Here is a 17,028-nt window from a genome sequence, read left to right on the forward strand (position 1 = left end):
GTCTGGGACCCACACAAAACATGACGGTATGCCATGACCAAGTCTTCTCTTTCAAAAGTCTGGAATCTTCTGCCCGTAGTTCTTCTTCATATGTCTTTTGTTTGTGGAGGGAGGGAGAGAGGGGGAATAAAACAGTAGCAAGGGGATGAGAACATGAATCTAATCGCTGATGAAATTTTTAGGCAAGAAGGGTGGGGTGCAGAATTGGCTTATTCTTTTGGTTTAGTTCATCCCGGTTTGAGCAGTTTGGAATCAGTGTATTCTTTTATATTTCAGAAGTGTGTGCCTCAGTCCCTACTCATGAAAGGATAGGTTAGAAGGAAAAATAAAGCCAAAATATGCTGTTGAGGCTTGCTTACCCAATCACAGTTGCACACCTGGGGAAAACCAAATCCTCTTTAATATTTTCACTTTTGAGTTCCATGTAAGTCATGCCCACATGGTTAATAGTAGCATAAATTGCTTGTTCGATACATAAGAATCTTAGAAATTCATTTTAAAAATGATTATAGCAAATATTCATGCGGAAACTATTTTGGTGGAGTTCGGTGTGACAGTGCCCACTTTTTAAAGAATTTTCTGGCTACACCTGCACTCACAGGGGCTGGCGTGGGTCCCTCTTCGGTGGAGCGCCTAGTAAGGGGGCTTGTCATCCCCTCCGCCGGCGGAGAGTGGCTGTGCCTGTGGCGTGAGTCCTGGACAGAGCCCAGGCTTCGTCTATAAGTCCCGCTCCCCAGGAAGAAAGAGCACGTTCTGTCCCTTAGCTACAGTCCCACTTCCTGTTGCAGGAATCACCTTCAATTCTGGCAGCCATGTGGCTTCCAGGAGCTCCTCAGACCCAAGGTAGTGTCCTACAGAAGCCCTGAAAGGAATGGCTGCAGCGGCGGGATGTCCCAGTGACCACTTGCCTCTGGTTCTGCATGTGCATAGCATTGTGTCACGTGCATGTCCATCTGGTGGGAAAGGGGGAGGCAGCCCCACCACCTGTGTGGGGCAGGGGCAGGGGCGCCCTGCACACCTCTGCTCTGACCCGAAGGCTGCAGGTGTTTACCTCAGCCCTCCACTCTTTTCCCAGAATTTCTGCTCTAGTTGCCTTACGGTCTTTTCTTACTGCAACTTTAATTTTGATAGATTTTGCCAGATTGTCTTCTGTAGGGATTGAGCCATTTAAAGTCTTGTAAGTGATGAATATGTGAATGTATTCTCTTCAGAAAAAGTAAAAAAAAAAAAATTAGAGATACAGCTAATGCATTAAAGATACATTACTGGAGTGTGTGTGTGTGTGTGTGTGTGTGTGTGTGTGTGTGTGTGGTGTTGTTTAATGTATAAGCCATATTGTTCTAACCCCATCATTCTAGAAGGATGTCTTTTTACTTGATGATTTGTGTGGGAGCTTTTTTGCATGATGTAGATCTCTCTATATTGTTTGAGTTGTTTACCACAAATTATTTTTCAGCACTGCCTTTTTGGCATTTGCTTTCAGAAAATAATTTTGGGTTTTATTAAACACCTCCATTTTTTTAATACTGTGCAAAATTATAATCGTTGCATATCTGTTTTCCCCTCTCTCTTCAGATCTCAGAAATCTGATCTGCACAATGAAGGCTACGTCTTGGAATTAGATTGCTGTTCCTCCTTAATTCACCTGACAGACCAAAAAATCATCCCAGAGTTCTTTAAAAAGGTGAGCCCTGCATTGAGGATGCCATTGAACAGGTTCTTCCCTGAGGGAACAGGCAGGGGCTGGCTTGGGGCAGGTCAGCCATACTCCGCGGGCTGGGCCTCTGAGCAGCCCCACAGAGGGGCAGCCCCCTCCCCACATGGCTCAGGCTGAAGTTGACTCTGGTCTGGAACAATGCGGCTCCTCCCCTCCCCCCAGCCTGGCAGGACCCGGGACCCTGTCTTTTAAGGCTGGAGTGATGTTAACAGCTGACAGGCCTGGGGCCCCACTGCCAGGACTCCCCTCAAATCCTCAAGGTGATGGGACCCTCCCAGATCCCACATTCCCCTCGTCCTGTGGTTCTTCATTGCCACCAGCCCTTTCCCTTCCTGGAGGGGGAGCATGCCAGAGTCCCGTGGCCACTGGCATGCAGTCGTACCAGGGAAAGTTACCTAATTGCGGGGGATTCTGTCTCTGCCCAGAAATGTGTCTGGTTTTGAATGCCTCTTCATGCCATGTGAGGTTTGCCGCCTAATTGCAGGGTCCACTTGATTTTAATATGATGACGTTGACTGCAGAAGGCATGCCCTTGCCCAAATGGGGCTCAGTTCATTGCATAATGCTGATCTTGTTCTCCATTCCCCAGTCTTCCACAAGAATTGACAATTCCACACCCTGTAGAGGTGATATGATTTGTGTGAGATCCAATCAGTCAACTAGGGAATTCATCAATAACTATGTGTTGGCCATTTCTAACTTTGGGCTAGAAATAGTCCTCGGTGCTTGGATACAGAGACCCAAATAGGTGTGGCCCCTGCCCTGCTGTTCTCACAACAAGCCACATGGTGTGGTCTATAGAGGCATCAGGAGGTACCCGAGCTGTGACAGAAGGATGAGGAGGGGTTATCTGGTGATGGGGCTGGGCAGCCTGGGGAGCCCTCCAAACAGAGGAAGCAACATGTGTGAGAGCCTGAGGCAGGAGGGAGCCGAGGGGCTTCCAAAGATCAGAGGACCTTGGGGAAGAAAGGGAATGTGTGTCAGGGGTGGGAGAAGGGGCCAGGACTGGGCAGTAAAAGCAGTGGGAGGCTGTTGAGAGGAATGTTGCAGCGGAGTGAAATAATTAGATTGTCCCTTTAAACACCCAGTGATTCCTGTTGTTCCCTTCCTGCCTCCCCCCCTTCCACCTTTATTGAGTGTTCAGGCTTTACAAGGCCCCAGGAATAACCACTCACGTATGGCAGGAGCCTAGACTGTAGACTAGGAATCAGATGATCTCTCAGGTCAAAATTTCTGGTAATTTTACTCTGGTAAAATTCAGATTATTACTTAAGAAATGGAGGGAAAGCCATTTGTGTTCACCCACGCATCTGCCTGAGAACACAAGTGTTTGTGGAACTCATGTAGCTGTCTGTATAAACAGGGCCATCTTCTCTGGATGGCTGCAAGTAAAATGTTCTAAGAAACTTGGGCAGGGACATCCGAGAGGTGGAATTTACCCCATGGCCTGAGTACTGGGGGGAAAATAGTTTTAGACTTGGTTTTGTAATTAAGACTCAGATGCTTAGAATATTTGAGGGTAAGTGGGAAAAAGGAGGCATGAGGCTCTGGCCACACTGTCATATATGCTCTTCTAAAAACATGGGATTTAGTGCTTTTGTCTTAACCAAACCTGATCATTGCGTGGCTGACCCGTTGCATGTACCCATCTCAGGTCTTAAGGAGACAGTGGCCTGCTTAGCCGGCAGTCGGATGCTGTGTATCTATAGCGTCGGAAGTGTAGATGGACATCCATCCAGCAGAGGAGGAGATAACCTCAAAGTTATGGTTTGAAGGACAAGCCAGTGTTTATTTGAAACGTTTACTCTTATCCCACCACTCTTTTCCCCACACACACTGGTTGTGTGTGTGTGTGTGTGTGTGTGTGAGAGAGAGAGAGAGAGAGAGAGAGAGAGAGAGAGAGAGAGTGTGTGTGTGTGTGTGTGTACATCAGGATCTGATGGTTTGTTTCATAATTAGTTAAATCAGTCATTGACACTAGCTCATTCATTCTGTTTGTTTTCAGCATTTTAAAAATTATACACTTTAAACTTTTTATTGATTTGAGAGACAGAGAGAGAAACATTCATTTGTTGTTCCACTTGTTGATGCATTCATTGGTTGCTTCTTGTATCTTCTTGACCGGAGATGGAAGCTGAAACCTTGGCGTGTCAGAACGACGCTCTAACCAACTGAGCTGCCCGGCTAGGGCCAAAAAGTGTACACTTTACAGCCCACGGCGTCACCTTTCACCCGCCGTGCACCCGGGTTTTCAATAAAAATCATTGGGTCCAGACAGACTAGACACCTTGCACACTAGGGGAGCCCTGAGATTTCTTACCCAGGTTTATCTCCAGTTGTGTGTGCTGGAGGCTCTCGCCTCTGCTCCTCTCCAGAGAGAGGTGGTTCCTGGCCACGGTCAGCAGGGTGCAGGTACAGTTTCCCGCCGTGGAGAGCTCAGGTGTGCTGAGGCTGCGCCACCATTCACCCCTGCACTCCCGTGACCGAGGGCTGGACCTGGACGTATCCGGCATTTCCGGCTGTCAGTGCTGGCTGTGGCTTTAGTTTCTAGGCCGGTGGCCATGGCAACCAGGAGAAGAGGGACCAATGGATGGAACTGCGCCCCCCCCCCCTTTCCTCTGCTCCTCTTTTCTGTTGTTGGACAGGATTTCGGGAGAAAACACCACCTGTGTGTGTGTGTGTGCAGAGAACAGAGGGGAACCGAAAGCCCCTCTGCGGGGTCAACAGCTGTTCCAACTGATGGCAGAATTTCACACAAGTGTAAATTTTTCTGTCATCACACAGGTAGGAGACTACGGGAGCTTCCTGGGAAGAAATAATACTAAAACCCATTTGTGTGTTTTCAATAAATACACATGTAATGAATAGCTTGGTCCCCGTGTATGTATATAGGGTGGCACTTGTTAATTGCCATTCACTCAGGCCAAGATGAAGCTGTGTCACTGGCGGCTTACAGCTTGCAGTCATTACTTTTTATCTGGGTCATTATTTTGTGTGAAATAATGGCTCCTGTTCCTATGACAAGTACATCTGTCTTGCGATGAGTTGGTAATTAACTCATTTTGTCATTGTACCATCACGCAGGAGAAGCTTATGTTCCTCTCCGCATATTAGAATTAAGCTCAAAGTGATTCGAATCTTTTTTTTCTTCAGGACAATGCCCCCGCATTGTTTTTCCCACCAAATGTTTTTAAATTAGAACCTTTGGGTAGAGGACGTGGTTAGAAGGAGGGTCCGGCGATTTCATTCTTTTCCGTAATTAGGAAAAATAAAGTCGTTTTGTGTCTGTGTCGTGTAAAATGAGCTGAAGATGCCGTAATTTACAGCCCCTCCCCATCGTGATTTCTCACAGAGGGCGAAGGGAGATGTAGAAAGATGCTCTATTTCCTTTCAATGTGGTCTGAGGGTTTTCTCTGCGCGCTTTGGCCAGTCAAATTAAATCTGGGCTACTGCATTCTGATTTTCCCTCTTGTATCCTGCTGTGCTCCATCCAACCGGCCCCTTATGTAAATTATTTATTATGGACCACCGAGCATTTGAAATTCAGATTTATGAGCAGACTGGGAGAGACTGTTTTCCAAGCCCTCCATCCGAACGCTCGAGGGAGGAAGAGTTTGCGAGGCTGCGGGAGCGAGGTTCCGTCTCTGTTCCCTGGAGACAGAGGTTCAGCCTCCAGGTACTTTCGGAGCCTGTCTTGCATGGCTGGTGGGTTTGGGGGAGCCCCTTGGACTTTCCCAGGGGGTTGTAAAGGAGACAGAGTGGCAGGGAGCCAAGAGCCTACCGGTCCATCTTCAGGTTACTTTGCATTCTTCGGAGCATCTCGGGGAAGGGCTTACATGTTTGGAAAGCACTTTACAGTTTTTCAGTCACTGCACACATTTTTCTGGTTTGTGCTTCACAGTAATTCAGGGGGCTCCACTGGTAGTGGTATTTCCCTTTTAAACAGGTGGAATCCACTGGTAAGCTCAGAGGAGGTGAGGGCTTTGCCCCAGGGGCTGAGACCGCTGAGGGATGGAGCCTGGGCGGGGGAGTGGGGAGGACCTGCAGGCAGTAACTGGGCTTGGAGGGAGCAGGAAGGTTCTGTGGCTGGGCAGCCAGGGAAAGGTTTTATAGAGATGTGTTACAGGATGAGGACTCCGAAAAGGGAGGGACAGACCCTTGTGAAGATGGAGGGGTGAGGTGGACAGTGCTGTTCCTGGTATGGACAGGAGCATGAGCCGAAGGTTCAAGGCTGAGAAAGTCAGGTCCTATGGGGCTGGAGTGGGAGATGACAAAGGGAGGAGGAAGCTGGGCAGGGTTCCTTCGATTACATGAAACAAGAGTCCTACTCAAGCCGGCTTAGGTGAACTAGGCGGGAAATGACTTAGAGCCCTAGACTCCAGAGTCTTCAATTCCAGGAATACAGAACCTGCCCCGGACCCCCACCCACCCCATCCCCCCCAAAAAAGATTGGTCTCTCTGGCTATATTATATGCTGCTGGCCCATATTTATGTATGTATAGGTTTATTTGAATTTTAAATGGGATCTTACACCACAGAGGCATTCCCCCTAGGTGCCAGACAGACCCTGCCTTAAAGGGCTTTACATATACTATACTCTTAACCCTTTGTACTCGCTTGCTTTTTTTTCTCGATTCCTTTATTCTACTCGGGATTTAATTTTTTAAATACCCCAGATTTTACAAAGCGCGGCAGTAGAATAAAAAACTGGAGTTTCTCTTCATACAAACTTATTTATTTGGGTTTTTTTTTTTTTTTGTATTTCAAATTATTGATACATTCAAAGAGTAATTTTAATCTCGATGCTAACCGTATCGAGTCACACTCAGACATCCGAGTGCAAAAGGTTAACCCTCATCTCACTGCTCCAAAGACGTGTCCCCATTTTACAGGTGAACAGACTGAGGCACAGAGAAGTTATGCAGTTTACCCAAAATTACACCTGGGAAAGGCATGACTGGGATTTGAACCCAGCCTGCCTGACCCAGAGGCCACACTTGTGACCATTGGGCCATGCCACCTCTTCTGTGCAGCTCTCAGGGACTGAGAGCAGGGCTGTCCCAGCCAGAGGGCAGGGTTAGGCATGGGCGACAGAGGGGTGCAGCCGTATCTGGTGCGTGGGGACAGGTTTTGGAGCGCCTCCCCCAATGGAGGCTGGGGCTCTAGGCCTGTAGCTTACCAGGTGTACCGGTTAATAATGCGGATTTTGTAATCAAGGAAAACACAATAATTTCAAGAGAAACATCACAAGTGCTTTACTCAAAGTAATGTCCATCGCTAGCTACACATTTCCCCATCTTTCAGGTAATTTGTGGATGCCGTCCCAATAGAACTTTTCTTGTTTTGAGGCAAACCATTCAGAGACCCCGTTTTCCACTTCGTATGTTTTGAAGTGCTGCTCAGAAAGTGCGTGTGCCATGGATCAGAACAAGTGGTCATCTGAAGGAGCAAGGTCTGGTGAATACGGCGGGTGGGTTAATACTTCCCAGGCAAGATCTTTTAACATGTCTTTAACTGGTTTTGAAGTGTGTGATGGTGCGTCATCATGAAGCAAAATTACTTTGCCATGTCTTCTGGCCCATTCTGGTCGTTTCACAATGAAAGTGTGGTTCAAATTGATTATTTGTTGTCGGTAGCGATCAGTATTAATGGTTTCATCTGGTTTTAGAAGCTCATACTACACCACACCTTCCAGATCCCACCAAACACAGAGCATTGTCTTCTTTCCAAAGCAGTTTGGCCTTGCAGTCGATGTTGATGGTTGATCTGGATTAACCCATGATTTTGTGCCTTTGGGATTCTCAAAAGAAATCCACTTTTCATCGCCAGTCACAATTCGATGCAAAAAAGACTTTCCTTCATGCCGTTGAAGCAACATTTTACTGATGACTTTTTGGTTTTCCATTTGTCTTTTGTTCAGTTGATGTGGCACCCATTTTCCTTCCTTTAAAATTTTTCCCATTGCTTGTAAACCATCAGAAATTGTTTGCTGAGCAACATTTAATCTTTCTGCAAGTTGTTTTTGAGTTTGACATGCATCTTCATCCAATAATGCTTGTAATTATTGGTCTTCAAACTTTTTCGGTTGACCTGGACATTTTTTGTCTTTCACATAGAAATCATCACTTTTAAAGCCTTTAAACCAGCGTTCACACGTATCTTGAGATGGAGATGTTCACCATAAGCTTCCCAAAATATATGATAACTTTCAGCAGCACTTTTCTTCAAAATAATGAATTAAAACTTCCTGCAAATGCTCTTTTTTTGGCACAAAATTCGACATTTTTAAGCGTAAAAGTATCTATGATGTTAACATCTTCAGAAAATTTTACATAAGAAGTTTTGAAGCTTGCGGTTAATGCAACAAAATAGCATACATATCGAATCGCATGTATATCAACATATGTGTAACTCCATCTATTGAAAAACACCCACATTATTAACCTGTACAGCTGGTATGGGAGAGGGTCACACTCCCTGCCATTGTCCAGGCCAGACACGTAGGCCTTTGCCCTCAGGCCCTCAGCTCTGGGCTCTGTTCCTTAGAGTCACTCTTTTCTGATGGAGGGATTAGCACTAACCTCCATGATCTACTGGAACTAGGTTTATTTTATCACGGAGCCTTTAGAATGAAGACAATTGAGGAGAGGCAAGGCTGACCCCGTGCCTTGTCCTGTGAAGGTCCTGCTGTATGGCCAGAACTAGAGGGTCAGTGTGTGGCTTAAACTAGATGCATTACCCTGCAGAGAACCAAATGATGTTGCTTATACCTTGGCCTCTAAAGAAAGGAACCTGACCGATTTTAAAAAAATCTCATTGGCTCCTTTTAATGAAACAAAAGATCCCCACCCCCTAGGATTATGAAACTGCCTGTGGTAGATAAATGACTCATCATTAATTTCTGGCTGATTGTTGAGTATTCAGGGCCTCATTTCTACAAGTGCAGTGCAGAGAATCTAATTTAATTAGTGCAAATTCAGAGTGAAAGGAAAATTATGTATAAAAGGCTTCCCTTTCCCTGCTGCACCCTCCCTCTTTTCCCCAACCCAGGAGAATCGTGACAGTTTTAAAAGGCAACTCTGGTGGAGTGGGAGGAGGCAAAATGGTGTGTCGTTCTAGAATGATTGTGCCCTCTGTGTGGAAGGATGTGACTGGGGGCTGGGCAGAGAGGAGGCTGAGGGTGAGACATGAGGCACTGCTGGGGGATGCAGTATCCTGTTTGCTGTTGTGTCTCCAGAACTTAATAAATATTTGTGGATGAACAAATTAAAGAGAAACAGAGGAAGAATCATTAAGACTCTGTTGCTCAGCCAGCGTGGCTCAGTGGTTGAACATCAACCAGTGAACCAGAAGGTCACGGTTTGATTCCCGATCAGGGCACATGCCCGGTTGCAGGCTCAATCCCCCGTGTGGGGCATGCAGGAGGCAAACAATCCGTGATTCTCATCATTGATATTTCTCTCTCTCTTTCCTCTCTGAAACCAATAAAAACGTGTATATTTTTTAAGTGCTCGGTGTCATGAAAGGGGAGAGAGAAGCCCAAGGTGAAACTCAGGTGGCTGGTCTGTGAGGCGGGGCCATTTGGAGGATGGGGAACCCAGCGTGAGGAGCCATTGGGGGCAGAGCAATAATGAGATGGGGGAGGGACGTGTTGGGACTCAGGACAGTGGGGCACTCAAGGGAACATTCAGGAGGCAGCTGTGGTTGTTGGGCTAGAGCTCAGGAACAGGCTAGGCATGGAGCTGTAGTTGCCTGAGGTGCAGACTCAGAGGCCCACAGGGGACCAGGCAGGTGATGACAGCGAGGAAGTGGCACGTGCCCATCTCCAGGGGGGCAGCCCCTGCTCGCCATCAGCCCGTTGTTACCTGGTAGAAATACAGACAAGATCTTCTGTTGTTGTTGGGTTGACTAGTTGGCTTCCTTTGTTTTAGAGAAGTTGGTAGTGTTTTTACTTTGTTATTGTGAAGTCTCTTGCGTTTCCAATGTAAACAGAACCACTGAAAAAATAAAAACTGCGAGGTCTAGACTGGTGTTTCTCAAATCGTCTGTGGTGAAGGACCAGGTTTTGTTTGTTTCCCAACCCACTAAGGAGTGATATTTTTGGAAAATACAATAAAAACATGGCAGCAGGGTTGAGTAGCTAAGGGCCCAAATGCTTACTCGAACACTCTGTCCCTGCCTTGTCCTGGGCCAGGACTGAAACGTGTATTGACCAGCAGTGAGCCGAGGACCCCCCACGTTGAGGGGCCACTAGTTGAGCTGGCAAAGCCACGGGACGGGATGAACTGGGGATGTGAAAACTCTCTCATGCTTGCAGAGGGCAGAGTGGAGAACACGGAGATCCTGGAGAGGATCCAGAGAAGAACTAGAAAGAACTTTTACAAAGCGGGGAGAAAGGAGAGAGCATCCGTGTTACAGAGCCTCAGGGAAGAGACTAGAAAACAGCATAAAAGCAGGAACCCCCTGGGCAGGTGGCCCACGGGTTTGGCCACTAAGTCTTGCAAGAGTGATTTGCATGGGGTGGAACAGGCAGAGGGCCCCCTGCCATGGGTTGGAAAGTAAATAAATTTAGAAGGAGAGAGAGGGAATGGTGGCTAAGACAGAGTACAGGGAAAAGGGAGTTGTGTTTTTTTGTTTGTTTTTTTTTTTTTTAAGAGGAGATCTGAGCATCTTTAAAAGCTGAAAGGTGCCAGTAGAGAAGGGACAGTTAGTGGAAGCCCGAGGTGATACACGTGGAGGCAGGGGTGGGGGAGGGTGAGCCCACAGAACTGGCCTCAGCTGTGCACATGGAACTGGCCGCCCTTTCCCCTGAGGCTGGGGGAGGAGGGCGGAGGATGTTTACCAGCTTAAACCTTCACACTGGGAGGAAAAACTGGGAGCTGCTGTCTGGAGGCCTCTGTGTTCTTACAAAGTTTCTCTCCTGCCCCAGCCTCTCTTGATCCTCCGTCCTCCTACTATTTTCTTTGGCCTGCGACCATCCTGTTCTTTCCAGGGAGATTAGTTGAAGTGAATCTGAGCCTGAGACGGGGGAGGTGGTCCTACGCTTGTCTTGATCACTCCCCCAAGAGGAGGCAAGTTCTCATAAGTCATTTTCTCTCCCTGCATGAATCCAAGACCCAGTATCAGGGGGCCGGCGGTCATTAGTGTGTCTTTGAACAGATCTCTGAGGGCTCCTAGGCAGTAATGTTCATGGATCCCCTTAGTGAACCAGCACAGGTCCTGTCCCTGGTCACGTGAGGCTCACAGTCGAGCTGAGGACACAGACACAGAGTGGGTGTCACATGCTAGAGGTAAGTGCCCTGGAGTACCATGGGCGAGGGGTCCCGGCAGCGGGAAGAGGCACTGGCCCCGAAAGAAGTGGTATTTGCACTGGGAAAGTGGAGGGAGCGGGGGCTGGAATGGTGAGGAGAAAGGCCGTGGTTGGGAGGGAGCGTGTTTTCCTCGAGGAACAGGAAGAGGCCCATTGTGATTGGACCACAGAGGATGGAGGGTCAGGTGCTGTGCGAGGAGGCTGGAGAGCTCGCCGGGGCTCACAGGGCAACGCCAGCAGGCCAGGCTCAGGATTTGGGCGCTCATCTTAAATTCCATGGAAACCCATTGGAGAGCCTTGAGGAGAAGCTAGAGAATGGTCTCCTCCTTGCCGGGGTGGGTTCAGTTAGGACACTGGGAGTAGCTCTTTGTAGAGAGTTAGGTGGTGGCATTGTGGTGGGGATGAGGGGACGTGGGTAGATACAAGAACTGGAGCAGGCAGATCACCGGGGTTGTGTGTGGATTGGATAGTGCCGTGTGGGGAGGGAGGGAACCAGGCTTGTGCAGCTGATGAATGGGGGAGAGGGGGGGGCTCTGCTGAGATGGGGAGGGCTCAAGCCCATGTTTCTGTGGCCCAGGAACGTAGGGCAGAGACACCGTTGGCCAATGGTCATGGCACGGTGGTCATGGATGATGTGCTGAGGAAGGGAGAGAGGGTGAGCGGGGAAAAGGGCCTGGAACTGAGCTCTGGGGGACTCTAGCATTCACAACAGTGAATGTGAGGGCGGTGTTTCAGAGGCGGGGGTGTCAACCCTGTCGGTGGCTTGGCCACGAGCATGAGGTCACGGGTGACCTTTGTGGGAGCTATTTTGGTGGCCTTCCCCCTCCTAAATACATATTTTGTGAGACCTGACCCAAAAATGCCATTGGGTTGAAAACCACTGCCCTTTACCCCATGGAACTCTATGTGTAGTTCTTTGTCATTCGTAGGATGGTTCTCAGTTGTTCTTTTTATGTTTCACTTTCAAATTTAAAATTTGCTTTTTTTTTCCTCCATGGGCTTGCTTGAACTGTCTTCATTTTCCTCTTTCGTGTAATTTTTTATTAAGTGACTACATTTTGATATCTGACTAGGGATGAGAACTTGCCCGCGTAAAAGCATCGCAATTTTATGTCATTTCTAGCATTCGGAGCACATGTCACATGCAATAATAATCACGAAAGAACTAGCAGTGAAATCAGAAAGGGGCAAAAAAAAAAAAAAAGTGAACTTGGGATTCCTAAAAATGGCATTTGGATGTGCCCAGAACAGAGAGGGGCCTGTTGGTGGCTCTGTGGGCAGCTTGGGGTGGTCAGGCCTGCGTGTGTGTGTGTGTGTGTGTGTGTGTGTGTGTGTGTGTGTGTGTGTGTGTGTGTGGTCTCTGCAGAGAAATTGCCCCAAATATAAGAAATCAGAAACTACTCTGCATGCTGGTAGAGCAGGCAAAAGACTGGGAGGGAAAGAGAAATTAAACCAAGGGAGGTGGCGGGCCGGGGCCCGCGAACCCTTTGTTTTAGGGAGAAATGAGACCTGGCATCACTCTCTCGTCTGCAGTAAGAAACCTGCCTACCTTGCCACCTCCTGGGTGGCGACTGGCGCCTTGGGAAGGCCAAGGCTCATGTAACTTTGCCTGAGGCCAGGTGGTGGGGTTGGCTGTTGGCCTGCCTGGGAGTTCCTGCAGGTGAGGGACAAAGGTCTGCTTCCCCAGGACACAGCCGTGGCCATGGGCACCTGGGGTGTGCCTTGCTCCCACCGTTATTGAAATGGCCCCAGAAGGAGTCCGGCAATGGACAGGCCGGGATAACGACCAGGTTCCAGCTCCTGTTGCCTCTGAGCCATGCTGACGGCAGCCGGCCGTATCCCTTTTTGGCTGAGGGTGAAATCCAAAGGGGTGAAGAGCGAGAGTTTCTTCCTTCGAAGCCAGTGCCTCCTGATGTGTGCCCACCCCGCAGGACTCCTCGGAAAAGGAGGGCCTGCCGTCCAGTGTGTTTGGGAAGCATGCACATGGTAAGCCATCTTGGGGAGAGGGGTCACAGTGCCCCTTAGAAGAATCAAGGCTCTGAAAAGGTCTGCAGTAAGAAACCTGCTTACTTTGTTTAACTCAGCGCTTCTCCGGATGTCATTTAAGAGCTTTCCCCTTGCTTCTCCTCCTCCCAAATACCTATTTATATCACGGAGCCTATTACCTCCCAAATACCTATTTATATCACCGTAATGGCAGACTTTGGAAAGTGCGCCAAGTCAACGAGGAGTCCACGGACCTATTACCAGCCATGAACAATCCACGGGTCATGGGTGTGTGGTCAGAGCCAGTCTCCTCTCTTTTCAGAAGGGGTTCCTGATCCTGGCTATCTCCAACCGGACAGAATTGCCGTACGCGCACATAAATCGATTACTTTATTGTATTTTCTTGGGTCCATTAAAACAAATCTTTCCACCCAGACACATGGTGTAACTGTGTTTTCTAATCCTCACCCAAATCTCTCATGGAGGGGAGATTTGGAGCAGGGCAATTTAAAACCCCCTCCTCTCCTTTGTCACCCCAGAAAGACATGTGCTCGGTGCCTCTGTCATTCTTCTTTTTTAATCACAGACATAGCAATCCTCTAACACAGTCAGCAGAAACGAGGTCATTGGATTTGTTGACGGCTGTAAAATCGCAGATAACATTTGCTCTGCTGTCTGGGCCAGTCCCAGCTTAGCTGACCATGGTCTCTTAAAAGGACGGGCTTCTTGGACTAGCCGCCCCTCCCCCCCCCAACTTCTGCCACAGTTATTAATCAGATCCTCAAACATATTGCTTTCTCCAGCCTTGATTTCTCATTCTTTTATCTCTCCCCTATACTCTCTGTTCAGAAGTGACATTTTATTTCTTAACAGCACTGTCCATTAGAAATATAATTTGAGCCACCTATGTAATTTTAAAATTTCTAGTAGCCATGTTTAAAGAGTAAAAGCAGAAGTGAAATTAATTTTAGTAATGGATTTTAATGAACCCAATATATCCAAAATACTACTTTTTCAACATGTAATTAGATGTTTTACTTTTTTTTTTTAATAAACTAAATCTTTGAAATATGGTATATAATTTACACTTGTATCACATCTTAATTCAGATGCTAACTTCTCAATAGTTCAAGTGGCATATCCTCTAAAATAAAGTTGTATTTGACAGAAAAAATTTTAAAATCAATTTTAAATTTTAAAAAATGGAAGCAGTATAAATAATGTTATACTGCTTCCATTTTTTTTAATTTAAAATTGATTTTAAATTAATTAAAATATAATAAAAATTTAAAAAATCCAGCTCCTTAGTCACACGATCCACATTCTCAGTGCTTGGTACCCACATGGGGATAGAGGCTACTGTCTTGGGCAGCATAGTTCTGTAGGGTTCGTTTATTCAAACAGTTTTCGGTTTTTTTATGTTATCTAAGTTGATACAGAATATTTGTGATTATGAGTCTTATCAGCCACAAGAAACAAGGAGTAGTATATAGCTAATATTGGATATTCAAAGCAAATTTTCCCCACAAAGAGATCCAACTGAGAGTTGGGGGCCAAAACTTGGCTATATAACTTTTTAGGAATATATTTGAAATAACTAAATTTCTGTTTAAAATAGTAATTTTTAATTTAGTTGTACATGTATTTTTACATTACCTGGAACACACACACACACACACACACACACACACTCACTTGGAAATTGTGCTTTTGTTCCCCGTGTTTACATTTCCTGAAACCATTTCATTCCTACACTCCTCACGCGTCTTGGCCTTCAGTGTCTCTGTCACCACCAAGTGACTCTTGGGGGCCTGTAGCACAGGTTTCCAGCTCATCATATTTACTTTCCTCCAATTTGCTTGGAATTCAGTGCTTTTAAAATGAATGAATGATGCTATCACTAAAAACTCTATCCTAAGTCATAAATGCTCATTGATTGAGCAGTAGGACCGTTGCTGTCCAGCTCCAGTGTGAAATCACCATAACGTAAGCACTTTCGCTGCACCGTTCTTCAGGAAAAGAAAAATCTCATTTTATTGAAGGTAACATAAGTAACAAGAGAGGGCATGAATCATAAGTGTACAGCCCAGTGAGTTCGCACGAAATGAACGCACCTGGGTAACCAGCACCCAGGGCGGGAAATAGCACAGCTCAAAGCCTTCCCTGTGGCCTCTACCATCACTTTCCCTCTCTGCCCCCAAGTTAGCCTCTATCTAATTTCTAATGTCAAAGGTTAGCTTCACGTGGCTTTGAACTTTATATAAGTGGAATTTTTTATAAAAGGCATCTTTGCTCAACACTCTCTGAGATTCATTGGTGTCCCAGTAGCTTGTTTATTTTCATTTGTCTCTAGAATTCCAGCATTTCTTTTAAAAAGCTATCTTAATTTGAGAAGCACTGGAAATATTGGGGAGAACACTTTGTAAAGTATGTTATTGCCTAACACCCATGCTGTACACCTGAAACTAATACCAAGTAATGTTGAATGTAAACTGAAATTGAAAGATAAATTTTAAAAAGAGAAGATTGCTTACTGCAGCAACCAAAATTTTCTTTCATGCTATAGGAATTATTTTAAATTTTTGTTAAAGGTCTTCTTCTTCTTTTTAAAAATCAAGTCCGTCAGATGATGAAACATCCCAAACTAGCTTGGTTAACGTATTTTCCCTAGTATTTTTTTAAAAAACTTCCCTCAATAATATGTTTTTATTGATTTTTAGAGAGGGAGGGAGGGAGGGAGAGAGAGTGATTGGCTGCATCCCAGACGATTTCCTAGGTATGTGTCCTAACCGGGAATCGAACCAGCGACCTTTGTGGTGTATGGGACACGCTCCAACCATCTGAACCGCCCAGCCAGGGCTTCCCAGTAAGCATTTTGCCATTCAGTACAAAGTGAGAGTTCTTGTATTGTGAGGACCTCTGTAAAAGTCTATAAATGTATAAAGTCATCCCTATTGTCCAAGGACTGACATCTGGGTGGTAAAACCCAGGAGATATACAGGGTACATCCAGGAGATGCGGTGTGTGATTGCTTATGGATTGTGTATTTCCCCATCCAGCTTACTGGGAATCAGGTCAGCACGCGGTGGTTGCTGAATATGGTCTAACTCTTAGGGGAGATAACTTTTATGGATCTTCTTCCCCCAGATATCTGCTTGGCTAACTCCTTCACTTCCTTCCAATCTTTGTTCCGGTTCACCTTCCAGCACATCCAGCCACCCTGCCCACCCATTTTTTATTTTATTATTGTTATTATTTTATTCTTACCCTAGGATACATTTATTGATTTTAGAGAGAGGAAGGGGGAGAGAGAGAAAGAGAAACATCGATCAGTTGCCTCTCATAAGTGCCCCAACAGGGGACCAAACCCAAACCCACTGTGAGCCCTGACTGGAAATTGAACCGGCAACCTTTTGGTGTACTGGATGATTCTCCAATCAAATGAGCCAGACTGGCCAGCGCCTGCCCACCCATTTTTTTAAAAAGCACCTTATCTCCTGCCACTCCCCACCATAGTAATTCCCTTACTCTTCTCTATTTCTCTCTTATCTGTAGCTTTTGTCACTTCCTAAGATACTTTATTATTTTTACTTAATTATTATGTTTACTAGAGGCCTGGTGCATGAAAATCGTGCACTGGTGGGGGGGTTGTCTCTCAGCCCAGATTGCGAGAGGGCGCAGACCAGGCCGAGGGACCCCACCGGTACATGATTGGGACTGGGGAGGGATGTGGGAGGTTGGCCAGCCGGAGAGGGACCGCGGGAGGGCTCCAGGGCATGTCTGGCCTGTCTCCCTCAGTCCTGATCGGCCAGACCCCAGCAGCAAGCTAACCTACCAGTCAGAGCATCTGCCCCCTGGTGGTCAGTGCCCATCATAGCAAGCAGTTGAGTGGCCTTAGCATATCATTAGCATATTACGCTTTGATTGGTTGAATGGAAAACCGGACACTTAACATATTAGGCTTTTATTATATAGGATTATTTACTGTCTCTTTTTTTCCATGCAGAGAAGCGTA

The 17,028-nt window shown here is 46.6% G+C and overlaps 1 protein-coding gene across 1 annotated transcript in view; it reads left to right on the plus strand.

Moving 5' to 3' along the window:
• The window catches only part of RFTN1 (raftlin, lipid raft linker 1), a 174,086-nt gene that overhangs the window by 88,843 nt on the left and 68,215 nt on the right, over positions 1-17,028 (plus strand). Inside the window, exon 4 of the mRNA XM_008156721.3 lies at positions 1,576-1,684. Coding sequence (XP_008154943.2) covers positions 1,576-1,684 — 109 coding nt within the window. The remainder of the gene's footprint in view (positions 1-1,575; positions 1,685-17,028) is intronic.

The sequence above is a fragment of the Eptesicus fuscus genome, chromosome 18, assembly GCF_027574615.1.
Source record: "Eptesicus fuscus isolate TK198812 chromosome 18, DD_ASM_mEF_20220401, whole genome shotgun sequence".
Classification (NCBI taxonomy): Eukaryota; Metazoa; Chordata; class Mammalia; order Chiroptera; family Vespertilionidae; genus Eptesicus; species Eptesicus fuscus.